The sequence below is a fragment of the Lissotriton helveticus genome, chromosome 3_1 (genome assembly GCF_964261635.1).
Source record: "Lissotriton helveticus chromosome 3_1, aLisHel1.1, whole genome shotgun sequence".
NCBI lineage: Eukaryota > Metazoa > Chordata > Amphibia > Caudata > Salamandridae > Lissotriton > Lissotriton helveticus.
Window position 1 is genome coordinate 327,393,187 of NC_136061.1, and position 27,875 is coordinate 327,421,061.

Here is a 27,875-nt window from a genome sequence, read left to right on the forward strand (position 1 = left end):
AGGGTTGGGACAAGGGTGGGACTAGGACTAGGGTTAGGCCTTTAATTGGAAGTAGCGATTAGGGCTTCTGGTGTGATTGGTCGCTGGACTAGGTGTGGGACTTAGAGTAGGGTTAGGCTTTCTATTGGAAGTAGGGACTAGGGCTTCCTGTGCCATTGGTTGCTTGTACTAAGGGTGAGACTACTGGTAGGGCTAGGGCCTCTATTGGACATAGAGATCAGGGTTTTTTAAACTGATTGGGTGCTTGGACTAGGGCTAAGATTGGCTGTAAGGTCCTGGTCGCCTATTGGTTCCATATTTTAGAGCTAGTGTTGTGATTGAATGGTGTTAGGGCTAGGGTTCCCTATGGCTGAAGGGGTCACCTGACCACTAGGGCTATAAAAGGCCAAGGCTTAGGGCATCTCAGCCCGGCGTCAAAGCTAAGGGTGGAGAGGACAAGGGTGAGTGCCTGTTCGAGACTGGTTGGGACCAGGGCCAGGAATGCTGCCCATTTTCCCATTCATTAATACCCACCCTATGTATTTGTCCCTCTTTATATAAGCTTTTATTTTCTCTATAGATGTGTGCCTATCTTTGTGTATTGCTTTGTATAAACATGTACAATAATTATGTTGTTATAAAATCAAAAACAAAAATCATCTTTGGTCTACATGTACTTGCTTCCATTATGCATCTATGTACCTCCATGTACTTGGATCTGTGTGTCGGTTACTTTTCTCCTGAGAAAGCATATCCAATGCACTACCCTATTTCTCATCCTGCACCTCTATCAATATATTTAATCTGCATATACTTACCTCCTTTATGCATCTATATATTTTCAATATACTTATGGATCTATATATTTATCACTTTCTTCTAATTCAGCATTTCCAATGCACTACCCTATTTCTCAGCCTATACTTCTCTCAATATATCTTCTAGCCCAACTTTCTTACTCATCTCAAGCTTCTTTCTACTACTCTTTCCAATTCACTACCCTATCTCTCATCCTTTACATCTATCATTATATCCTCTACACCCACTCTCTCATTTATCCCAAACCCCATACCACTATGTTCTCCAAAATAACCCTTTCTTGACTTTCTCCTACTCTACCCCTCCTTGCATCATCTGTCACCTCTTTTACTATACCGATCCCCCGAAACAAACCTTTCTAAACTCTTCCCCTGACTCTTCCCCTCCAAAAACCCTTTTTACTCATCCAAAAGCCTCCTCCTATCTATTCTTCAGCTTTTCAAAGGAGTCTCAAAACTTGGCTTTTTACAGCCACATAGGCTTTAACCATAATGTCTCTTCTTAACCACACATCACAGCACCAAGACGCCTCGGCAATCGAGCGCTATATAAGCACATAAACATAAACATAAACATACTGCTATGACCTAAAAGAAATCCTCCACCCTATCCCTCCACTATCCTTTTCAATCAAAATAACAGACTAACATGTTCACCTCTCTAATTCCATATTCCACTATACTAATTCACCACTAATCCTTTATGGGTTCTAGAGTAGCATGCTACTCGCCAACAAAGCGTTTCAACACCTCATCAGGGTTACAAGAGCTATACAAATGCAAACCTTTGTTTACCCCTCCCCAACTATATTCACTATCCTTCTCAATCCAAATAACTGACTAACATATCCACCACTCAATTACTTCATATTTCACCATACTAATTTTCAACTCCAATCGTTTAGGTAACAGGCACTATATGAACGCAAACCTTTCTTTCCCTTCTATCCCTCCGCTATCCTTCTCACTCCAAATAACTGACTAATATACACCACTCACATTAAATGATGGTATATCATTAAGATTGTGATTTTTCTTGATAAATAAAGATTTAAAAAAAATATACATTTGGGCTCTGAGGGCTGGGGCAGTGCATGGGGAACTCTGGCAAGCAGCTGCGGCCCGTGCAGGTAAGAGTAGTGAGGCGGTGGGGCCGGGTGGGGGGGGATTTCGACAGACGATGACAAGGGAAAATGAATTATTTATTTAATATTCCCTCGTCATCGTCTGTCGAAATCTCCCCGGGCCCACCGCCCACTGCTCCTACCTGCACAGGCCACGGCTGCTGGCAAGACAAAAGCAGAGTTCTTTCAGCAACCAGATAGTGGATACACAAGAATTATCTTTGTATCCTGTTCCCTTCCTTTCAAGTGTGCCCTTAGTGTTATAAGTGAAATCCAGAGACAGACATGTGGTAGTACAAAAGCGGAATCCTTCAGCAGCCTGACAGTGGATACATAAGAATTGTGTTGGCATCCCTGTTATCTTCCTTTCAAGTTTCACATATGGCTCAGCAGAATTGTAAAGCAGGATTTGACGATGTGTTGCCAAAAGGAGGCCTACAGTCTCACCTTGCATATCCTGCTGAGCTGAGAAGAGTCATCTCTGTCCATGCAAGTCAGTCTACTACTTGCTCCTGGGAGGCATTTCACACCATTACAAATCTATTCAAGGCTGATTAGTGGCAGGAAATTATGCTTCTGACAGTTCAGGCAGTTGACTTTCTAAAACTTACATTTCCTTAATTTTCATAAAAATCCAAGTTCACTTTTGAATTGGATTATTAGGACCAATTAAAGATAGTTGTTTAATTTTTTTTCAAGCACATCCAATTCCTGAGATACACTTTTAGGATTCCTACTCTGTACTATATAGGACAACCAGGTCTGCCACAGTGAAAATAGTTTTTAAGTGCTAGTTACTATAAGGACATGTTAATGTTACTAGAACGTGAACTATCTGGAAACAAACCAGAGACAAGAGGAGTTTGGTAAAATAGGAACAGTTTATTTAATTAAACATAGCGGCTACGAGAACAGTTACAGGGTCTGATGACAGTCTCAGTTTACAATTAGTCTGTTGCCTTCTTTTATACAGTTCATCGTAGGTAATAAAGATTTCTTGGAATCCATAAGTCATGAGGAAAATACCTCAAACTTGCATAGACACATTATGGTCCCTGAGTAATGTGTCCATATGTCCGGTATGGGGAGTGTGTGATCACTGTGTGTGCTGTGTCCTGATTGTCTATATGTTGTTAACTCATGTGGAATGTGACTTTTTTGGTGTTTTAGGAACACGCATACCCCACCCATGTATGCTATATAGGGGCCAGTATCCCTTGAGCATTGTAATGTTGCTGCACCTGTCTGTGGGATTGATCTAAGGTCTGCCGGCAAAGTTAGGATTCCTAACATTATTACTAGTAAACTGAGACAAAATCCTAACATTACGACTTTCGGTATTCACAAAAGGCATTTAGTAGTAGTAAGGTTAGGATCCTAACTTTACTACTACAAAACTGAGAAAAATCCTAACTTTACGACTTTCAGTATTCCCAAAAGGCATTTAGTAGTAGTTAAGGGGCTCATTATGATCGCGGACGGACTTGAGTCCGTACGCGGCCATCGAGGAGGAGGGAACCTCCGCATGACCTGCGGAGTTCCCTCCTGTCCAATTAGGATGTGACCGCCACCCTGGCGGTCACATCCTCTATTTTTAACATTGCTTCAAGCTGCACCCGCCGCAATGTTAAAAATGCATACATTGCATTTGTATGCAGAAAGCGGCAGGCACCGCGCGGTGCCTGCCGATTACTGCATACAAATGCAGGGGGGTACTATAGGTACCCCCCATGTGCACCCCCCACCCACCCTTCACCCAGGGTGCCCGCAACGGGCCCCCGCAGTGAAGCTCCATATGCTTTTCCTCGGCGGAAAACCCGCCATGGAAAACCATTTCTTTTTGGGCATCCTAATATGGCTGGCGGTGTCTGAGAGACATCGCCACCATATTAGGGCTTCTCCGCCACGGTTGTAAGCCAACCGCGGCGGAAAAGCTGCGGACGTAATCCTGGACCCACCAGCCATCCTAATGTGGCGGTGGGTCTTTGGTGGGTCCGCTGCGGTTTTTCCGTATCCTCCGGGCTGGCGGTGGCTTCCGCCGGCCCGGAGGATACGGAAAAACCAGTATCCTAATCTGCCCCTAAGTTAGGATTCCTAACTTTTACTACTACTTAATGCTTTTTGTGAATACCGAAAGTGATAAAGTGCAGATTTTGTCTCAGATTACTTTTGTGAATAGGGCCCATAGGGTCCAGCAAAAGGCGGAACATCTGGAGTGAATAAGCAGAAAAGGTGGAGTTACTACACATATCTTTTGTGTGTGCCTTCTTTCTGGAGTGAAAAATCTTGATAAACAATGACACAAGCTTTGCAAGGTATCTAGCTAATCACAAGAAATATTTCTTTCATAGTGAATACTATAATGCAGTGTTTCCCAAATGGTGATTTGCAACCCACTTATGGGTCATGAGCAGATTTGTAGTGGTTCACGGAAATTAGAGCAATAAATAAAGATGCCTTTAAATTCTACATTTAGCTTGTTACATTTGCCAGTGATTCAAAGACAGAGGTCAATTGTTGGGTTGCTTTATAGGGATTGATGTTTACTTTTCTTTCTCTGACAGCACAGTTAGAGGGTTTTTAAAGTGAATTATGTGCCAAAGTAGAATGTTAATTTTTGCACTATAAAACAAAATGTAAATAGCTGTAAAGAAACTGTACACATCCAGCAGTAAGGAAACAAACATTCATTACTTGTCAGAGTGAGACACAAGCCAACCCTAAATTAACCTGTGCTCTTCCCTCTGGTAGTTTGGCACAGAGCAGTCAGGCTTAATTTAGAGGCAATGTGTAAAGTATCTGTGCAACATTTCAAACATTAATAAAGTGAAAACATCTTAAAAATGATTACCACACCAGATGCGAAAAATAGATTATTTGTAATAAATAATACAATATCAAAACAACAAAAATCCAACCAGTAGAACCGGAGATATGCAAGTTTAAAGATTTCAGTAAAACATAGCACCAAAAAGCACAAAGAGCAAACTGTAGATATCTGGTCGTGCTGGATCGGGACAAAGCCCCAAGTTCAGGCCAACCACAATGGATCGCGCACTGGCTACAGGGACCGAGTTAGGCCCACTGAACAAAGTACCTTAAATCCTCATGCACGGAGCGTTGTGTGGGTCCTGGTTGAAGATGCGTCACCCAGCCGAAGTGATGCGCGGCTCTGAGATGTGGAGAGGCTGTGAAGTGAGGTCCTGCATCATAGTAGAGAGTTCGCAATGCAAAGTCTGGGGTCGAGCAAGCGTTGCACAGTTGGGCCGATGCATTGGTACCAAGGAGCCGAGAGACTGCGATGTCCGACATTGTTGTCAAGGATGCCATCGACGAGGGATGCAAGGGCCTGCACCAATGATGCGTTGCACAGCAGCGGTTCCGATGAGGTGGCGGGCTGCGATGTAGGTCTTTGCTATAAGGAAGATCCATGCAGTGATGACAATGCATTGGTTTTACTTGGGGTTACGCCACTCATCAGAGAAGATGCGTCGGCTCCACAGAGGCTGGTAGAACAATTTAGGCCCAGTTCTAGGATCCAGGGCTGGGGTGGCACCACTTGGCAGAATAGACTCACAGATGGCGGAGTCGCGGTGCTGGGATCAAGGTTGTAGGACCCTCGGCCCATGAGGGTCAAGTCAGGAGGCCAGTCAAGTAGCCCTTGGAGTCACTCTGGGGTCCTGGGTTCTCCAAATGCAGGTGCAGTCCTTCTCACTCAGGCAAGAGGGCAGCAGTCCAGCACAGCAGGGCAGCAGTCCAGCAGAGTGACAGTCCTTTCAGCAGTACAGCAGTCATTATTCCTGGCAGAATATCTACAGGTCCAGAAATATTGTAAAGAGTTGGTGGCTGAGGTCCAAGTTGTGCCTTTGAAGTGGAAAGAAGCTTCTAGAGGCTTCAGTCTGAAGTCCTCAGGCATCCTGCCTTCTCTGTCCTGGATCCACATTAACTACATGGGCTGTGTAACCCTCTGTGTGGTGGGAGGACACAGCCTATTCAAGTGTAAGTAGGGCTGTGCCCAGCTACACCCCCATCCTGCTAGTGATGTGCCATCCAGGCACATCTAAGCTCTCTATTGAGTGTTGCTGTCTAGGAGGAATACACAGAGTGGCATCTCCTCCATTATGGAGCGTTTCCCTGTCTTCTGAGAGTGCAGCAGGCACACACATCAATAAAATGGTAATAAATCGAATTTTATTAATGTGTCCAAGGCTCGCGCTCCTACAGCGCGATGGCAGGGGACAGGGCTAATCAGTCAACAGCCAAGGGATTGCAGCCACAGGCCCCAAGCCTCACAATGAGCGCTGGGTCAGCCTGCTCCAGCAATCAGCTCCAATAATGGCTGGTTTTGCATTGACCTAGGGAGGAAGTCCTTCCCTTTCTGCTGAGTCAGCCCAGGAGAGCGCTGGGAGGACGCAGTGGGAGACTGCATCCCGAGCCTGCCAGGACATGGAAATGAACTTTGGGCGGCAGGTAAGTTCTTTGTATTTTTTTATATATGAGTATTGTCTGTTTTCTTCCCTACTGCCCAGTACCCCCACCACCTTCAGCCCCACCTCTCTGCCCCCACACCAGCCGCTACAGAATACAGAAACCCCAACCGTCAACTACATCCAGTCATGTGAGAGGCTGCAGGCACCAAATGGCTGAGGCAGGAATATGCCAATTTCTAAAAGTTGAAATTTGAAATCTGATTTCACCATAGGAGAAGATTTTTCATCACAATTCCAAAGACACCAAACATGAACTGATGACCTGTTTCAATTTAGAAACTAGCACTTATTAAATGTACTAAGGTAACTATAATATTATCCTATGGCAGAGAAAGGCTCTGCAGTAGTGAGAAACGAATTTAAGAGTTTTTCACTGCCAAGACGTAAAAATTAAAAGTACATGTCCATCTTTTTACATACACTGAACCTTGCTCTCTGGGCTATCCAGGGCCTATTTAGGGGTGACTTATATAAATTAAAAAGGAAGGTTTGGGACTGGCAAAAGGTTTATTTTTCCAGATCGACATGGCAGTTTAATACTGCACACACAGGCTGCAATGGCAAGCATGAGACATGTTGTTTAAAGGCTACCTAAGTGGGTGGCACAATAGTGCTGCAGGCCCAATAGTTGCATTTACTTTACAGGCCCTGGGCACAGGTAGTGCCACTTGACTAGGTGGGTATAAGCCAATTCAATCATCATGTTTAAAGGAGAGAGCAAAGCACTTTGGTACTGGTTGGCAGTGGTAAAGTAGACAGTCGTAAAAAATCCTACAAAAACAGGTTAAAAAAAACAGGACTCCCCAAATTATTGGATTTGGAAACAATGTGACAATCTCTACTGGTGAATAGCAACTCAGGAGCACCACCACTACCTGTCCTGAAATCCGACCATTCTAAAAAAACTAAAACATTTTAGCAGTCATTCGCTGTAAGTGCCCAAGGGCTTGAAACACTCCTCTTCCTAACATCAGGATACACCCTTCATTGCTCCTTCAAAATCGAGATAAAAGGCTCTCTTGCTCCAGTGTCAAGAATGGTCCAGAATGTTTTGAGAACTTGTCCTGCCTAAGAACTCTCCTGAAAGTTACCTTTATTATCTCGATATGATATGTATTATGTTGTTGCCATTGCTTCTTCCCAGCTCTGCAACTGTACATTTACAATTTACTTTGGATTTATATGCCTCAAGTAACCTGTTATCATGTAAAGCTCTGACCTGGTCGATCCCCAGCTATTAAAAAAACACATAGGGGCAGATTTATGAAGGCCTTGCGCCACGTTTACGCCGCTGTTGCGTCACGCAAGGCGGCGTAAACGTGGCGCATCCCTACGACCGATTTACAACGTGACGCATCTAGGCAGATGCGTCACGTTGTAAAGCCCTGCGCCGCTTGTGGGCGTTCCGGCGCAGGGTGGGCGTTCCGGGGCAGGTGCGCCTCGCAAAAGTGGCTGAGTGAAATCTATAAGATTTCACTCAGTCACTTTCAGGCCAATGCTGCGTCAAAAGCCTGCGCCTGCTTGAAGCAGGCGTAGGTCTTGATGCAGCATTGGTCAGATAGGGCACCCCTGAGCCTTGCTGGAGCTGCGTCGCGCTTGCGACGCAACTCCAGCAATGCGCCGCCTTTACGGCACAGATGCGTCACGCATCTGTGCCGTTTTTGCCCCATGGTGCGCCGCATTGTAAATGCGGCGCACCATGGGTGGCGGAGCTGTGGCACACTGTGGCGCACATTAACTGGCGCATCCCTGGGGATGCGCCAGTTAACATAAATCTGCCCCATAGAAGGTAAAGGTTGCTAATTCAATTAAGGGACCCCACAATACTCCAGCTTTCAATTTCTTGAAGCACAAAGCTTATAGAATGGATAGCAACAATAGGCGGCTAATTACCATTTGTATCTTGTGTGGTCACCACGCTTTGGCACAAGGCCATTTGCAGGGTTTGCAGCAGAAGGGGGCAGTACAAGCTGGCTTTCTGGAACCCAGTCTGATTTATTAAAGCCCTCAGCTGGGGCAATTTGCAGAGGGAAAGACTTCAATATTGGTGCTTTTTTGTAGAAGGTTTGGGCCACTGAAAGGGAATGGTCATAAAGAACATTGTGAGGCTTACGTAGATCTGCAGTGCTGTATGCAGGGAAGATCTAAGAAAACTTGAACCAGGTTGTTTGGGCTCCGTCATATAAATTCAGGTGAAAGGAGGTTGGCTCCAAGGTATACTATGGAGACCTTTGAAAAGGCTTTTGAAAGAAATATACATTCTGTTTAATGCATGCAAAGGACATATTGTTAACATCATATATGTTATAAACACGTTCCCCTTAGGAAGCTGGCATGCAGCTTTCAACTGTCTTCTCTATCATATACTTTGGAGGAGTGACCTTTTAGAGGACATAATCTGACTTAAGGTCTCAAACATGCAGGACCTCAGGGGCATATTACCAACAACTAGCGATCATTTTTGTCTCTAACTTGTTTAGAGACAAAAATTATCGCCGCAAATCGGCGATTTTTATCGCAGATAAACCTTGCTATTAGCAAGGTTTATCGCAAATGCGATAAAAAACGGCCGCAATGCATGAATATCGCTGAAAAGTCAGCGATATTCATGCATTATCGAGCAAATGCTCTTAGCCATGTTATCCACCTCCCATTGGATAACATGGCTAAGAACTGCTCAGGGCAGGTGTTAGCTTTTGGAGATATTCGCGCTTAGCGCGAATATCTCCAAAAGTTGGTAATAGGAGATAGCGATGTTAGCGACTGTTTCCAGTCGCTAACATCTTGGCACGCCCACTTTGCATGTCATTAGTGATAAATATCACTGACATGCAAAGTGGGGCCCATGATGGTCGCTATCTCCTATTAGCTGTCGCTAACTGGTGTTAGCGACAGCTTGGTAATAGGGAGGTCATTTTATCTCCGCTTTCTTGGCTTTTAAAGCCAAAAAAGCGGAGATAAAACCCCTTGATAATATGCCCCTCAATTCCTTATGAAGGATTTTTTGCAGGGCTTCGTTGTCTATTTTAGGAGTAGGGGCAGAAGCCTTGTCTGAGTCAGAGTGAGACATGGTAAACAGGAAATGTTAACTTGTAAAAAGTGGTAAAGCCCTTTAATGAAAGATAATTAAGGAGGATTTCCCTTAATAATAGATGAAGAAATGTCAAGAGAATGATTCCTCTCTTATTATAATCAATTTTGTTATAGATGACAAGGCCAGTTAAATGAGGGTTTCCTGCTAAAACCCCTTTTTTTTATGAATACGTTTTTAAACAATAACAACTTGCGGATGAAATACGAAATAATAAAAGGTAGCGATGCAGAGCTGCGTTGGAGTGCGAAGCCTGCATCGGGGGAAAGAGGTGAAAAACGGGAGTTAAGCGAAGACATTAAGTAAGCTCATTATGGCATGAGGAAGTAGAACAAGGATGAAATTGAAGAACAATCATTTACACAAAAAACAAAATATTAAGGTTCGATTAAACATCTAAAAATCTTTAAATATATTCAAACATTAGAAATAGTAAATAAGCTGAAAGAAAAGGCAGGTTAATCTGGTCAGTCACACAAGGATGGGACTAGGGAAGGGGCTGTAGGGAGATCTCCGTAAATTGGAGATCTTTATAGAGGAAGTAGGAAGGGGGGTGGGGTTAAGCCACACAGTAGGGAACTTCAAAAAAGAGATAAAAATGAATAATGGTAATGAAGGAAAATGAACTTATCTGCTTGGAGCTGCATTTAAAAGAGGCAGATTGTTGATGGCTCATGCCTTTCAGGAATAATGCATAATGTAGCCTCCGTTCTTGTAATGAAATCCATAGTTTACAACATATTACACAATACCTCGCCTCAAAGACTGGATTAATTAAACGTTATTTAAAATTCTATGATGGAGGCAAACATTTACACATAGGTATCAGGTCATATCATTTGTTTAACCTCTTGCATGCTCGTGATGGAACCATTCCGTCACGAGCCACGGTGGGGCTGCGCTGGTGACGGAATGGTTCCGTCACGGCCCGGCCGCCGCGCCTGCGCGGCGCTGATTTTGCGCCTGCGTGGCGCGTTCTATTGAGCGGGCGGGGCCGTGACGGAAACATTACGTCACAAGCACAGCGCCACCGCGGCTCGTGACAGAGTGGTTCCGTTATGAGCATGGTGGGGCCGCGCGGCCCCCTCCTCCCCTCTAGCGTCACGGCGGGGTTATAGGAAAAGATGTCTAGTTCAGTTAAAAAAACACTGGCTTGTAGATTGTCTTTATTTGGAAATTGAAGCACACATACATTGTATCAGTTGCTCATAATTACACAATGTGATCAAGTGAAAAGGCTGGGATTCAAGTCCTGGCAACCTAGATATCCACTTGATAAGTTCCTAGCTGAAACCTCATGAAGCGAAAAAACACAAATGTATTATGTTGTAGCTTCCATTTAAAATACGCCCAGTCCAGATAACTATTAGGCACTTCGACAAGCTGTGTATTTCTAAGCACATTGGGCCCGATTCACAGAATGAACTTAAGACTAAATCCTAAACTTACTACTATTTGGTATTCACAGAATGCACTTACTACTTTCGGGATTCACAGAGTGAACTTACTACTTTCAGGATTCACAGAATGAACTTACTACTTTCGGTATTCACAGAATGGATTTAAGACTACTAACTTTACGTCCGCACTCGGGCCGGAAATTCCGGTCCGGAGGCCGAGCTTCCGGCCCGGAGGCAGAGCTTGCGGCCTGGATTACCAGTCACCGTGACGCTTCTATATGATTGAACACACTCACTTCTTTATTGAGTACTTAGGTTTTTGATACCATGACGCGACTATATGATTGAACACACTCACTTCTTTATTGAGTACTTGGGTTGTTCGAAACTGGTCGCAAACAACCACATAATTTAAAAAGAATATTGGGACACAGTTAGCGGACATTGTTTATTCGAGAGGAAGGACAATTACATTATAAGCCCTGATGATGTCCCGGTTGGGACGAAACGCGTAGGCTGTAGCTGTGGGAAATGTGTAAATTTTGCAACCTTTATTTATGAAAAAGAATATGCTCATCAATACAGTGGATATGATCAATGAATGCAAATATTAAAGACATTGATGAAGTGATGAAGCAAGCCTGCTTGGAACTTTTTTTCTTCTGACGAATGGCAGAAATTGTTGAAATTTAAATTTTACATTTGATGCTCCTTGGTTAATATTTCTTGTTCGGAAACATCATAATCGGTCGGTCGGACTTCTAGAATCCGATTCGGTCTGAAACCATCCCAAGACCGAGTCGGTTAGAATACTTTCCGAAAAACATCATAATGAGGCCCTAAGAATCAAATGTAATTCTCTTACCCTATGACGGCTGCCTCTGGATGGACCTCCGCCCAATGGATTCAGCAGAACATCTAATCAATTATGGCTTCTGCTCATCGATCTTTCTGTGCAAATTACTCCGTTTGGTCTGTGCACCTTTCTTCAACAGCAGTCGGGCTCGAATAACCAATCTCTCCTGGCTGGCTCGCCAAAATGTTTTCGGATAAGCATTCACTCTTAATAAATGAAAAGACAAGAGGCGTTTTGCAGAACAGGAACAAGTTGGTTTAATTAAACGCTGCATCCGGGAGAGCCTGGACATAATACGTGTGCTCAAAATCTTTCAATGTAAAAAGTTTAGATCACTGTTATACAGTTCGTGAGGTACAATAAAACAATTTTCTGCATTCCAAAAAGCATTTCAGTTGTAAATCAACAAATGCGGGCATCTTATAAGGACCCAGATGGCTCTCGACCTCGGGGAGAACTAGTGAGTGCCAGTGTGTTTCTGTCCAGACGTCTGGCTTGAGGAGCCAGTGATCCTGTCATTTGTGGTGTGCCTGTCATGTCCTGATTGGATGAGTCTGCCTATCCACATGGGGTATCTAGCTTTGAGGTATTTAGGGGGAACGTGAGCCTTTGGCCAAACAGGTTTTATTGGGGCCAATTATCTCTGACTTGTTTGTGGTGCAACTATCTAATTGTGGAATCAATCAGGGTTTTAATGGGCTTGTGTTTCATTTATGGGGGACCTCACCTGTGACCTGTTAATCAATGTGCGGGCATGGGTCACATGACCTGCCTGACCACATATCTCTGACTCGGGGTTGATGGAGAGGTCACCTTGGGTGAATCCGACAGCCACTGGTATCATTTATATTGACATTATCAATATTGCATATACAGTTGTCATCTTTTGTACAGGTATTGACAAGATTATTTTTGCTCTGGTCTGAATGGACATTGACATTGTTCTTATTAGCAAGAATAATATTGTACAAGCAAGGATTATGACATGCATTGGCATCATTATTGCTGATGTCGGTGTGGCTGTGCGGGCACAAGTTATGGTATACATTGAGATTGCATTGGCGGGCATACGTTCAAATTGCATTTACTGATATTGCCATTGTCGGGCCTGCACATATCATGACATTCATTGACATTGTATTCATCCATTCCGACATTTACATCAAAGAAGCATAATTCAGGATTGGAGGAATAATATTTTCAGCCTCCTAGTCCTATAACCAATAACTGATTCCTAGTTTATTGGGACCAATGCAATGAGGGATTAAAAAAAAGGATGAAGGAAAAGAAATGTAATTTTAATGCATGCTTAGAAGCCCATAATAATGGGATCAGTTGTGAATTAAAATCACATTATATTCTTACCTGTGCCACATGTCTACAGTATCATAAACCACCACATGGGCAGCCCTAACCACCTGAACCAGGGGCTATCAGTATTTATCCTTCAGCCGTTCAGAATTAGCAAAACTTATAAACATATCATAACAATAATTAATCAGGAACACACCAAAGAGTGAAGATAATAATGTCTACAGTAATCTGTAGGTCCTTGTCTAGAGCCAGACAACAGAGTCTACCAAATGGCGTACCCTTACATCATCTTCCTAAAAAGCTGCTCTCTGCATTGGTCTGGCTATTGTGCCATAACAGGGATGCAATGATTGGGTTGCTACAAAGTTTAAAGATGCTAGCATGGCCCTTTGCATTCTCCCCTGCAGCAGTCTTGCAGATGGAACCCTAAGAGCTCTGAAATGACTCCATGCATCAGCTATCATTTGAACATTAAAAGTTAATTGGTCCCCAGATCCTGATATCATTTAAATGGAATGAAAAAGATAGTTACCTCCATGGGAAACACTCATATGTAAAACTGGGCAGTTTCCTGCTGCTAAAACGGCGATAATTTTAACAAGGTTCATGCTAATATGCCCCTTTGTTTTTTTAAACTGCACCAGTACTTTTAATGAACATGGACTGCTTTAAAAAAAATCACATTATACATAGATCTGTAAATGAATTGATAGCTCTTTTTAATGCCAAGTGTCTTTCCATTGCTTCATAGAGGGGGTAAGAGTTTTTTTTTTAGCTTCTTAGAAAAAGAATTTCTTCGGAGACTATTGATGATATATCAGGGAACATTGACCTTTTTTTGTCATGTGGAGGCAGGCCTACAATTTCTAGAGGATTGTGTGGGGTTGGCCCTGTTACTTCTATGGATAAAGGTGTGGCATGCACAAGAATTAGGAATCTCTAGGCTCATCCTTCTGGATTGCTTGTCCCTCAATAACGCTGATAGTATTCCCTGGCTTGCATATATATATGCCGCAGTTTTAGGCAGCTGGGGGGCAGTGGGCTTTTGAAGAATAAAATCAAATACCATGTGCAGTGAAAGCCTTAGTCAAGACTGCCTACTGTGAACAGACACAGGACAAGCGTGTATGAAAACATTCTGCAAATCTGGAACACATGATTTTTAATTAGGAGGTGAAATTGTATCTTAGTTTTATAGAAAATACTCAATACAGATTGTATTCGACAAGGTTTGGGTACTGTACACTTTTTAGGCACATTTCCAGTCCAAGACGGTGACAAGATAACCTTCCACCATGCCATGTGACAGTACCTCGAGTCAAAGCACTTTTTACTTTTTTGGGTGCTATATAAATCTTTGAGGAGAAAGATTTTAGTCCCTGTTTTATGCTCTTGCTCTTTTAACTCATATCTTGAAGGCTGTCGATTTTTAACCAACTTGGAAACCCCGGAAACTTGCCTAGCTGCTAGACAAGCACTTTACATTAGGAAGCGATATGGGTAATAGCTCTCTTTGTGACGCTTTTAAGTGTGTGCCCAGTTATTGTATGCTGTAATTGGATGCTGCCCTAATTGATCCATTGAATGTTTTTATTGATATCTGTATTATTACTGCATTTTGTTTATGGCTGTTTTTATTGGCAGCTGCATTATTATAGAATTTCTTTATGGTTGTTTAAGCTGAATACAGATTTATCAAACAAACCAATGACATGCATGGTAAAGTAATGTGTAGTAATGTGACAGTCAGGCTGGTGACTGTGTTGTAAAGGCATGCAGGGTGCATACATGCCGGTTCAGTCATACAAACTGCGCAGGAGCCTGGGAGCCTGAGCCACATTTTACCCATTAAACAATTTAATTAAAAAACGGTTGCTCGGTGAGATTAATGCTCGCTGCTTCGACATTCACACTCGACAGGTCACGAGTTCGAATGCCGACAAGGCCGCCTCACCTGTAGGAGGTGGGAACAGCGCGTCCTTGCTTCTAGGTCCGTTTTGCATGTGCCACATTATGCATTACAGGACGCCTGCCCGGGGCCTGCCTGATCTCCATACAGAATGACTGTTCAAACTGTCCAGTCTCGGGGTATCTTTCACGGCATGTGCGCGCGTGCAGCGCATACCTGAAGAGAAGTCTGAGGAGCCCCCTGGCACTTGTCACTTCTGACAGTAACTCGCCGTGGACTTCAGCAGCATATAGAAGGCACCATCTCCCAGCTAGAAAGATCATGGCGCATAACAGGTTACTCAGCAGTTGTCAAGAAAACGGCACAGCTGCAGCATCCCCCCTCCCGTAAATGTGAAACTGCAACGAATGGCTGACCATAAACTAATACGCAGTGTGTATATGCTATGAAACACGCGTTCTTCTCGTGACCCTCTCAATGCAGAGCATATAACTGATCCACGTACTGCATGATCTGTTTGTATATTGTTGTCACTCCTAGTAAAACAAAAACGTACCAGATGGGCGGGAGGCGGCCGCTGTTGTCCTCTGGGCAGTGGGAAAACGCAATGCTTCATCTTTACGCGGACCATGTTTACCGCTAGTGTCGTGTGGTATGTCCACGGACAGGGGGAGGGGGGCGGGAACGGCACACGGGGAGGAGGGGGCGGGAAGGCAAGATGAGCAACTGCACATGCACTTCCGAGCGGGAGGGGGGCGGGAATGGACCCGAGCCGAGCTCCAGAAACAAATCACTTTCACACGGGGAGAGGGGGGGGGCGGAACGGACACACGGGGAGGGGGCGGAACGGACACAGACGACATGAGACGCGGGGGGGGGCTCACGGACAGCGGGAGGGGGGAGGGAACGGCAGCACTCACCTCGACTTCCTCCAGCGGCGGTCGGCCGCGTAATGGGAAAAACAAACACATTTTTTAAAAAACGAAACTCCGCCCACCGCCGCGATGACGACATCGCAGAGGCGGAGAGGGAAAAAATCTCAGGAACGCCCCCGAATCTGGTCCGGCCTTGACGGACAGATCCGGCTCCCAATGGCTAGCCTCCATTTATGGAGCTAGCCAATGGGAGGAGGGGGCGCGGAGGGGGCGGATACCCGACCCCACAGAGCAAAACATAAGATTTTGCTAGCGCATGCGTACTTCGTACGCATTGCCAAGCGAAACCTAAAAAGGAAAGCAAGATCTCTTCAGACCCCTTGCAGATGATCAGTACATCATCAATGTACCTTTGCCAGAGGATTACATTTGATGAAAAGGGGTTGTTAGGAGAGAGGATATTTTTACATTCAAAATTGTAGACGTATAGACCCGCTACACTTGGGGCAAATGTACTGCCCATAGATGTCCCTGCGGCTTGCAGGTAGATGTCCCCCTGATACTCAAAAAAATTGCGTTTCAGAGCTAATGTCGCAGACTCAACCACAATAGTGTATTGGGGCTGGGTGGGTGCACTCCCTGAGTGCCAGAAAGTCTGCACTGGGGGCTAATTTGGTGTCCCTGTACATAGTCCAGCTCAAACCAGTTCGGGGAGCTATTGGGGAGCTCTCTGCGGTCTCCCTCTAACTACTACTGCACCCCTAAGAGCTTCTCCAAACGCTGCAGCGAGACTCATCACTGGGTCAAAAAAACACTTGCATATCTCCCCTGACTTGAAATCCCTGAACTGGCTGCCTTTTGAAGCCAGAATACATCTGAAAATTGCCTGCATGACACACAAGGCTGTACAACTGAGTTCACCCGGATACCTCACCCAGAAGCTGACAATCTCTGGCGGCTCTAGAAACACTAGAGGCACAAACAATCTTCTGTTAAAACCTCGAAGATTCCGGAAGGAAAAAACTTATAAACGCTCCTTCTCACGAATGGCACCCAGGATCTGGAACTCACTCCCTCCTGAAACCAGGCTCATATCATCCATCACACTCTTTAAGAAAGAAGTAAAAGCTATCCTCATGGCTAAATACACTTGAGCTATTGACGTCGGTTTTCAAAGTCGCTGCACCGATCAGTATTATCTGTTCGATCCCTTCGATTGTTTGTATTACTTGTGTTGTTGATTTACCTGGCGGTCTATGCCTTCACCTATTTGTACCACTTGCATTATTGATGTAACTGTTTTACTATGCTCCCTCCTATGCTTACCCCACCCCACTTATTACCCACAAGTACGCCATATCTAATGGCCTGTTATGTATGCTCTGTAAAGCGCTCTGATATCTGCAAAGATCTGGTTCGCGCTATATAAAACTTTCAAAATAAATAAATAAATACCAGGTTGAAGATTTCACAGCCCCGAGAGTGTGACCTCATCTGCCCGGCAAAGTCTTGTGAGATCCTTCCCCTCCTGACAAGGGGGGGGCATCACTGATAGGTACACCTGGTGGCTTCATTTTTGAGCCCTGAAGTGCCTAGTGCTGATTTTCTATTAATGATGCCCTGCCACGGAGTCGGAAGGGGTCAGCAAATCTCACTGACCCCATCCCACTCTGTGATGATTTAGGGACAATGGTCCTCCTCTCATTCAGGGCTGGACTGGCGACAACACGTGTTTTTTGCAGCAGGGGGACTGGGTTTGCAGCAGTGGAAGCCGGCTTTGTTACTGGGAGTCGGTTTTGCAGCGGTGCTGCAATATCAGCCACCAGTAACAAAAGCAGCAGGCAAGGTTCAGCTTCCCAGAGCCAGGCAGTGCCTCTTTAGGAGCTGTGCTGAGGAAATTGCCAGGGCTGCTTTGGGTTCCCAGTCTGGCCCTGCTCTCATTGGCTGACCTATTTACAAGGTCACTCAATGGGAGGAGGCAGAGGGATCGTCCATCAGTCCCTTTCTTGAAGCCAGCAGGAACTACTGAGGCCTTTCTGCTTCTCCACCAGCAGCCAGGGACGTGTTTGTTGAATGTTGGGTGCATATGTGCATGAATGAATGCATGTGCATTTATGCATGCGTGCTGTAAAATGGGTGTGCATAACTGTATGGGCTTGTGACCGATGGGTGTATGTGTGTGCGCTTGGGAATGGATGGGCGTGAGTGAGTGTGCATGTGGATGGGTGGGTGTGAGTATGTGTGTGCTTGTAAGAAGATGGGTGGAAGTGAGTGTGCGCTTGTATACAGGTCCCACTGCACATCCACATCTTGGGCTGTAACTGGTAAACATATATAAAGATCCAACTACTTCTCGCTTTGTGATCCAATTCTAAGACATACTCTGAACCACCACTACGCCTCTATCTAGAGATATGGGTTAAGACTGGATTACTAAATTGAACCATGTGATTAAAGATGATTTGTACATTGTTCAAACGCATTTTTTACAATAAAATCCATACATCAGCTACATTTTAAATGATTTCCCTTAAAGTGAATGTGTAATACATGTTTTTTACCCTCCACAGTGTTCATCATGGCTTCTGGACTTCTGGTTTATCCTTTTGGTCTCAACTCTGCTACCGTGAAGGAGTACTGTGAAAATTCAAGCATCTATTATGCCGGAGACTGTCAGATTGGATGGGGTTACATGCTGGCCATCGTTGGAGTCATGCTGGCTGTCTTTTTGCCATTCTTTGCAAAATATGCACCGAGAGAGCACACATCCACAACGGCAATACCTACCATTCTATAGTCTGCTCTTAATGTTTAATTCACAAACTTTTTTGTCTTAATGCAATGGACGCACAGTATTGGAATTCTGTACTTTTGACTGCACTTCTGAACAGGAAGATCAATCCCACAAAGGCTGCAAGTGCACTCATAATCTTCCTTGTGCATGAGAAACTGCTGACTTAAGATGCGGATTGCAGAGCTAGCTCCAACAGTGATTTGAAAAACTACTGGCTTTCAGTGGCTTTGTTCAGTATTGGTTTCTCCTTGAGGCATCTCTCTACCTCCTACATAGACGCCCGGCTGATTAAAATAAGGAAGACATTTTACAAGCTTTAGTTATCTTTTGATTCACTATCCAATATGACTGTACTAATAAACATGTGAAAAAAAATTCTTCCAAGCCTTGAAATAATCTACAACTACATTCCTAAATTGCAGAATTGTCGAACTTGCAGGTTTGGTATCATGGTGGGGAAACGGCCTGGCCAGAGAATAAGTCACATAGACAGGACTAATACGCTGGCTTGGAAAAAACTGTTCTACAGGCATCAAATCCAGCCCCTTTCTTCGGAGGCTGCTAGCTGAGCTGCCAATTGCAATGATAACATTCAATAATGTTGACTTGAGCCATATATATTTATGAAACAGTGATGAAAAAGTTGTCACAATAAATGAGAATATTTATGATAATGTGCTGTGCTATAACTGAACAATAGCAGTACCCTACATCACCTTTTGGAACAATTTGCTATAAGCAATATCTAAGCCTGTAAAATGTTACTCGTCACTTATATTTACTTATAATTTTACTTCTGATGGTGATGATGGTTTTACGTTTTGTGAACCTTAGCCATTCCCTTTATCAATGCAGAAAAAGTGAGTAGGAACTGCTACACGTTTGTATATAGACACCCAAACATGGAACATTTTCTAACATGTATTCAAATGTAGGGATAATGATAAAAAATGTGGAATTTACAGCTAATTAAGCAGAGCACTTTTTGATGGTTTTTAATTATGTACTCATTATTGTTTCGTTTCCTATTTCAGGATAGTAAACCCTTTTTGTTAATAAAACACATGGTCCACCTTCCTCATATGTAATACATCAAAAGTGTCTACAAAACTAGAAATCTCTTGTAGTAAAATATTAACATGAATGTGATGCTTTTTGTGACATTTGTAAACTCCAGTCATAGAACTATGTTAATGGTAACTTCATTGGCGCTAACATCTCACAAAAACGCACCATTTGCCTTAAAGAAAACACTGATCAGGTTTAAGGTTTAGCTGGCTAATATGTCAGAACATGTTTCTCTTTTAACATAATAAAACGTTCAGATTATCTTTGAAGCAGCTCTTTCTGACTATAATTTATTTTGATGTCGAAGGCAGCATTTTCAATATATTTAGAAAGAAGTAAATCATTATTATTACATCATTTTACGCTTTATAACAAATCAAATTTGAAATTTAGTAAGAACGTGTAACATTTCTCTTCACTTTTCTAGATAGCACTGCACATTGTGAAATATGTAGCATTCATTTGAAAGTAGTTACCCTTAGGATACAATGGAATGGAACCAACAGCAAAACATACTTCCAACTAAAGTAATAAAAGATAAATAAGAAAGAAGCTGACAACACTGCAGTAAAGAGACGTTAGTGCTATGTGTTTCCCCCTTCATCATGCTGTCATTTACTTATTTATGGATGCTTGGACGACAACATCAACTACTAATTGTTAATTCCTTTTAAGCCATCTAATTTAAGCTTCCACCAAAATGTGGATGGCTTGCACAATGAAGAATCACTTAAAAAAATCTCATAAAGAAATAAATCTAATATGCAACTCAAATAAGCATTTTTTGACTAACTAGAGTGATCGAAAATCAAGGGGACCCTGAGCATTAGAAACAGGTTTAACAATTAAGATATTTAAAGAGATACATCATATCCCTTTCAGAACAACATATGCTCTTAACTGGCATCGGAAAATACAAGAATCAATAATCTCTTTGACCTCTGGTGACCATTCGACCAGCACTGGTGGTGGTTTTATTTATTGTGTCAGCAATCTTAGACTTAACTAGAGACACTTCAAAACAGGATACATGTGCCAATCGAAAGGTAGTGCTAACTAGAAGATAGATTTTCCTACTTTCCCTATGATCGTAATTGGCACTACATATCGAGGTGTAAACTTATTGTGAGGCGCAGGAATCATCAAGTATTTAGAGGATAACCAAACCAGGTTCTTCCTGACAGTCGGATGGCTATGGTGCCTGCACATCTGTAGGACAGCTCGGCTTAGAAAAACAGAAGTGGCCGGGGCAGTGGTCTCTGAATGTAAGACAGTGAATAGCATTTTGTGGTACTTGAGTAATATTGCTTCATGTACAACAAAATGCAGTTTGTGAATAGACCCCTAGTCTCCATGCTAGACTAGTCACTAAGAGAACTGTTAAATTTGACACATTTTGGTGAATCATCTGTGCATGGTAACCATAGGAACAGAAGGAAAGGTATCTTCTCAAAGACAGGTGCAAAGAGTTATTGTATGCAAAGTCAGCTAGTACAATCCATCAGTACCAGGCACATGCTTGATCCAAGCGAAAACATCACAGATGTTTCTCCATCGGTTTGCAAGTGAAAACTGGTTGACTTAAAGTGCCTGTAACCAACCCTTCCCATCGAATCTGTCCAAAATAGAGATGCAAATTGTGTTTCTGCGTCGCTGATGATGACCTCAAGTAGACGATGGAGGTGGACATTTAGATAATAAACTCCCAGCCAATTCCACTGCAGTTGGAAGTATTTTCATGGAATAACATAGACCCTATTCTTAAAATAGTCTATTACTATAAAAATAGGAATATATCACTGACAGGAAGGTAAATTATTTTTAAAGACAGTAGCGATCATGTTCCATAGATGATAAGGGGCTGGGAGAGGATGCAGGATTCCAGATCTGGTCTATGTTCTCCATTTGCTGTCAACACTAAGAAAATTGTGATCTTGAATGATTAATGAAGCCCTTTTCTAAGTGTTTCTGTTAATATTACAGAAGAACATCAGCCTCTTCACAATCAGGGGTTGATCTTGCATTGTGGGATGATACACTGAGGCTTCAGGTCAATCTGGCAGTCATTCTCCTGAAGTGGAGGAAGGGAATCAGCCCCCCTTTGCACTGAAGACATCTGTAAATGCTCTATACTAGTGTAGAATAGTGAATTCTTCAGGCCTGCTCTTGTCAGCAGCCACCAACCGGTTGTGTTTAAGAGTAGAACAAGTCATGGGTTGTGTCTTCGCTGATAGTTTTAGAAAGCAATGCAAGGCATAGTATAATAAATTAAATTCTGGCGTTCCCTAATTTATTAGAGGGTTGCGATGCCTCAACCATGGAGTGCCCAGAACAATGGAAAAAGATGGAGCACTAATCAGGTGAAAACAGATTTTTACCACATTTCCAGTGTGGGTTGACTAGTATACAAAAAAGTGATGATGTAATGGTTGAATTAATATCACAGCAAAATCAAATATGTCCCAAAGATGTACACTCAAATATGTAAGTACAGTCTAAGCAAAAAGGCATATTAAAAAGCACAAAACAATTAGAGTAGCCTAAACCTTCATTGAGTCAGCCAACACTGGAATAATACACATAAACTCAAAGATTGATATGTCAAAAAACATTTGTACAATTTATTACACATACAATGTTAAAATACAGTTTACCCATAAAATCATAAAACCATAATCAATTGTTACACATTTTATTACAGAAAACAAAAGTCGACGCTGTGTTTCGGTGATTTCAATTGATGTTCACCTTCTTCAGGACAGTTTTCTCTTTATCTCCGTAGGGTTACTACAATGCTTGAGGAGCAAACTTTTTCCATAGAGAAATCACTCCAGGTATGTATCAATTATAAAGGATTTCAATATCTAGGAACCAAGTGTATCAATTATAAAGGATTTCAATATCTAGGAACCTTGGTTGGAGCCACCATGTTTGTTTTTTTTAAAAATGCACTGGGCATAAGCTTGTCTAAAAGCAACTTTTCAAGAAGCCTGATAGGGTCTGCTTGTCAATCGCAACTGGATGTCGCCAACACTCGAGGTACCATGATAGGTTGTCTTCTCTGAGGTTGATTACTGGTCCCGTAGTTTGGCAGACCACACTGTGCAGGTAAAGGAGTATGTATTTTTCTTTAAGAGACCTTGGTTAAACTTTCCGGCCTCCCTGCATCCAACCAGCGTTCCGTTTCAATCCGTAACCCTGCTCCATTGGGAAATGTTCAGCCTGAACTGACAGGCTAGGACCTCATTGAACCATAACACAAGCAACCCAGGAACGAATTTACCCTAATTAGGCCTCATCAGCCAGGTATAGCTTGTTTCTTATGGCACTGTGTGCACGGGACCCACATTTGGGCATACCTCTCCCACTAAGGGCGACACACTGTAGTATAAAAAAATGCACAGCAAATGTGAGAAGATAGAAACAAACGGTAATTGCTCATTCACCTTGTAACTCCAGCATTATTTTGGGGGTGCTGCAGCATCCATATCCCTATTTACAGCGCCTATGTTGCAATGTGGGGAAGGTTGCACATGTGTCCCACACTATTCAGGTATAGGAGAAGATTAGATTGTGAAAGGTGCTGTTCGTGAAACGTCTGTATTCTTCATATCTACTCAGGAGGGTAGGAGGAGAGTTCAGAATTATACATGTTTAATCTGTGGTCTCTCTGTTGGCGATGCCAATAACTGCCATGGAAGAATTAAAAAGGTATGTCAGAACAGCTGAGAAGTACTAGTAGTGGCCCATCAAAAACCTTTAGTAAACCTTTTGAGAAGTGGATGTACCTTATCAATAAATTGTCTTGTATTGTTTATCAGCGTGAATCATAAATGTTAGGGGGAAGAAAGGTGTTGTGTCTCTGTTGTGCCACATAAACTTCATCATCTGCACTGAAACTGGCATGATATACCACTGTTATCTTAATTTTCACACACAATATCTCAGTGATTTTTTCCACATGTCCAGTCTGGGTTGTCCCAGAAAGTCATAGCACACTGTTCCAAATTATAGTGCAGTTCCATTATTTCTATGAATCTCTTCCTTCACTGGTTTCTCAGTGACTGTAATTTGTTGTGCGGCTTGAAACTTGCTATCCAGATGTTCCGATATCTAACAAGGCATGTGCTATGATCGGGCCTTGAGAAGTTATCTGTCCTTGTAGAAAATAAATAGCTTGGTTTGCAATGCACACGTCAGTAATCCGTGAGCTTTCCCTGCGTCTGTTAGTGTCATACGAGTTGGCTGATTTCCCTGAAACTGTGGGAAAGCTCACACCAAATGTCCCACTTTTCTGCAATGAAAACAGAGGGGAGATTTTGCTTTTGATATTCGGTTCTCTGTCCATTTTGTGGCCGAGAGCATCACCTTCAAGATCCTGATGAACTACCATCCCTCAAATTTAGAAATATATACTGGCCGAACAGACATCTCTCTAAAAGCTTTGGCTTTCTGAAACGAATTCCCAAAGTAGGAGTACACGTCAGAAAAACTAAAAATGAAAGACCCCCCAAACCCTGGACGATTTCTTCCAGGGTGTGTGACGCATTCATTTTTTTCTGCCTCTCACCACCAGGTTTTTCCAGGCGTTGACTGACAGGGAAAGAAAGACATCACACCATCCACCTTAAAAAGGGTAGGAAGTGTAATGTCCTTCCTCCAACAGCCCCCACTCTGTCAGGGAAGTTTTTCATTGATGGAATTTAAGGTTGGTCTGTCCCTAAATGAGGTGGTTAGAGGGTTTGGTGTATAGGATACTCTGTCAAGTTTACAACAGAGTACTTATCAGAACCCCTTACGGATGGCCAAGGAGCAAGCAGTGGTTTCTGGGTCCAACCATAGGGATTGAGGCCTTTTGCTCTTGATGTCTCGGGCCCGACCTACTATGGATCCTGAGTAACTGGGCCAAGCACACCTTCAGCACTTGCCTCTCATGCTCCGAGCAGTCTAAGGCTCCTTCAAGATGAGGTGGATACAGGGGGATGAAGGCAGGACCACAATTAAACACTCGTGCAGCAGTAGTAATAAATCATTGTCCAGCCAAATATGCACTTTAATTGAAAAAAGAGAAGTATTTTATTTCTAATTCTAACAACAAAAGGAAAAATACAACATTCATAAACAACTGCACAGTTCCCTAGAGGTCAGGGCTCTAGTGTTCCTTTAGGTGGTCCCAGGTGTCCACTCCCCCCTCGCTCCTAGCAATAGTGGTTGTTCCCCATTCACTACAGGCTACACTTAGGCCAAGCCCCACTAGTAGTCCGAGTCCCAATGTGGTATTGGGTTTCGTCAGGTCTACATACTCTGCAAAAACTCTTGAACACCATAGAATAGAAGTTGGCATGGAAACTGGAAATGCAAAAGACAAGTTTATTAAGACCCCATGGGGTGGTGGTACATTCCTACAGCACCCTTTGGTAATGCAAGAAGTATCACACCGAACATCGGTGCGCGACCTCTTTTATACAAGTTTAACAGTAATAAAAAGGTAAGCGGTATACTTTTGCACAGTTTAGGTACATATAAGGGCATTTTTGGAACACAGCCAACATGTGGGAGGAGTTTAGTACCACTGGTCAGTTTCGGAGAACATTCCTAAGAGGTGACCGCTCATTAACCTAAATGTTCGAGTGCGCATGCGTGAGCTTGACCAGTGCTAATAATAGCCTGTTGCTGGGCAAAGTAAATGGTCATTGGAACTGAGGAAGGACAAAAGGGCATGCTGACCACGAGGCTGCATGTTCATACAAAATGGAAGCCAGGAAATACAAAATGGCCCCCGCACGTTTGGTCAAGTTAACGATAAAAGTTTGTGTAGCTGAGCTAAATGCTAACTCGGTTGCTGCCAAATTACGACAGACTGACCTTTTAGCATTTAGCTGAAGCTACCTCATAACGGAAGTAATTAGGATACTCATCATCGATATTAATCATCATTATTTTCATCATTTCTGCATTAATTTGCTCATTTTTGGCAATAGCTCTTTTGGATGGGATACAGGCTGTAATACATACAGAGCATAAGGTAGGGCCACATTAGATACATAAACAAAGGAAAAAGAGTATTCCAATAATCATACATAAGATCGTCAGTAATTTCCAACCCCAGGTACTAAGCAAAGTCCAGAACCAATTAGAGAATGTCCATGTACCATTTTCGGGGTGAATTTCAGCAGCAATTTTATGCAATTTGGAAATGGCATCATACACGGAAGGCGAATTATCTGGGACGTAAACACAACAACTACTTCCCATAATGCGACATGCACCCCCACGATCAGCTAGTACCACGTCAAGAACCATACGGTTCTGAAGCGTTACAATTCTGGTAATCTGGAGTTCCTCAGTTAAGTTCCCTAAAGCAGAGGCAGTTTCATTAGCAACAGCTTCCACGACACGTGTTAGTCGTCTTATTTTCCTGCTGTTTAAAGCAGCACCAACAAAGGAAAACAGACCTAAATTAAAATCTACATATTGTTGTAAGGAAGTGTCAGTTTGGTCGACATTTTCAGTTTCTAATGTTCTCTTCACCCTATTCAATATGAAATCATGATATAGTACAAAATCATTATGGTACATAGGCGGAGCAATAAACACAGGGGGTAATACAAAAGATATGTAGCAAGTTCCTAACCACCCAATGGGAAGACGATGATATCCTTTATTTCCACAAATAAAGTAAGTGTTTCGGGATGCTACAAAGGCGATACCATTTGGTGTGTCAAATGTGAGAGTAGTATTACATTCACTTCTCCCAACCGGTATTATACCTTTATTACGAACGCACAATTCAGCTTTGGTGTTAATTACAGTAATCACATGTAAACTGGACATATTCGTAGTTCGTTGATTAGTAAAGATACGAGGCGTAGATACATTGTCCGGTCGATATTCTTCCCACTCAATTTTAGTTCCTTCTGCCTGTGGGTAACCATCTCTATCATTATAACATACTCTATTCAGTCGAAAAAGTAGTCCACCTTTTGTTGGCCATCTTAGGGTAAAAAGAAGAGTGTACCAAGCGTTACAAGAACCATTATGAGAAAAAGGAAGAGGAATAAATGGAGTTCCTCCTTTCTTTTGATGTCCAGGCAACATTCCGCATACCCAGCAATTCGAGGTGTTCATCATATTGTGGGTATGATGTAGAATCTGAATAAAGCTGTTATTCAAATAAGTCTGTCTATGTCTCTCTTCATGATACGGCAGAGTAAAAAGAAAATGTTCAGATGGGATTGGAGTGGTAGGCAGTAAATATTCTCGTGCAGGAAGCAATCGTTCTATAGTCCAAGCTATTACTGCTATCACCACTATAGTCACAACAAAAAGCACTGCACCAAGAATTCTCCTATTCCTCATTGTCGTAGGTACCATAGTTCAAAGAACAAAGTTTCAAAATAGATAACTAAAAAATAAAAATTGAGTGCTAGGATCCGAGGTAGCCTCTGGTGTCTTCTCCGAGATTCAAGACGGGTGTCGCTACACTGGCCAGAACTGATCCCCCCCCCCTTGATATTCTCGGCTTCCGTTTTCGCAAAGCTCAGAACGGTAACTCAACCAGTCTTGTACAAAAACTATTTCCTTGGACGTAGGTTATACTTCACTCCACCAGAAACAGTGTGGTCCGGGAAGGCTCCCTCCGATTCATGAGGTGTGGCAGCTGGGCTCTTCTCTGCATCCAAGATGTCTCGATAATCAGACAGCACCGCAGGATTCACCAGGTCCAGAGAGACACGGCAGCAGTGAGTGGAATGTACCCACCGCTTCTTATTCGTGACTCGCACAGCCGTCCGAGTTGCCAACAATACTTGTTCAGGGCCACGCCATCTCGGCTCCAAACTGCTGGCTCTCTCGAACACGCGGATCATCACATGGTCCCCAGGACGGGGATCGTGAGCCTCTCCACTGGAATTGTCGGGGAGCGCTTCTCGAACCTGTTGATGAATAGACAGTAAATCATTTGTTAATCGTGCCAAATAATCGTTCATCATTATACAAGGCACATCATGTATTAAGCGAGGCTTTGGAACTCCCCAAATGTTCATAGGCCTTCCAAACACCACTTCATAGGGTGTGAGGCCAGATCGGGAATGTGGCACTGATCTAATGGACAGTAATGCCAAAGGCAAAGCGTCCGGCCCTTTCAAAGACGTGGAT

The 27,875-nt window shown here is 43.1% G+C and overlaps 2 protein-coding genes across 11 annotated transcripts in view; one reads left to right on the forward strand and one right to left on the reverse strand.

Moving 5' to 3' along the window:
• Positions 1-19,987, forward strand: part of LOC144822425 (LHFPL tetraspan subfamily member 7 protein-like) — a 774,779-nt gene extending 754,792 nt beyond the window's left edge. The window contains exon 3 of the mRNA XM_078679938.1: positions 18,427-19,987. Within this exon, the coding sequence (XP_078536064.1) occupies positions 18,427-18,653 (227 nt within the window). The 3' untranslated portion in view covers positions 18,654-19,987. The remainder of the gene's footprint in view (positions 1-18,426) is intronic.
• SPATA22 (spermatogenesis associated 22) overlaps positions 1-27,875 on the reverse strand; it is a 1,667,071-nt gene that overhangs the window by 261,335 nt on the left and 1,377,861 nt on the right. The window lies entirely within an intron of this gene.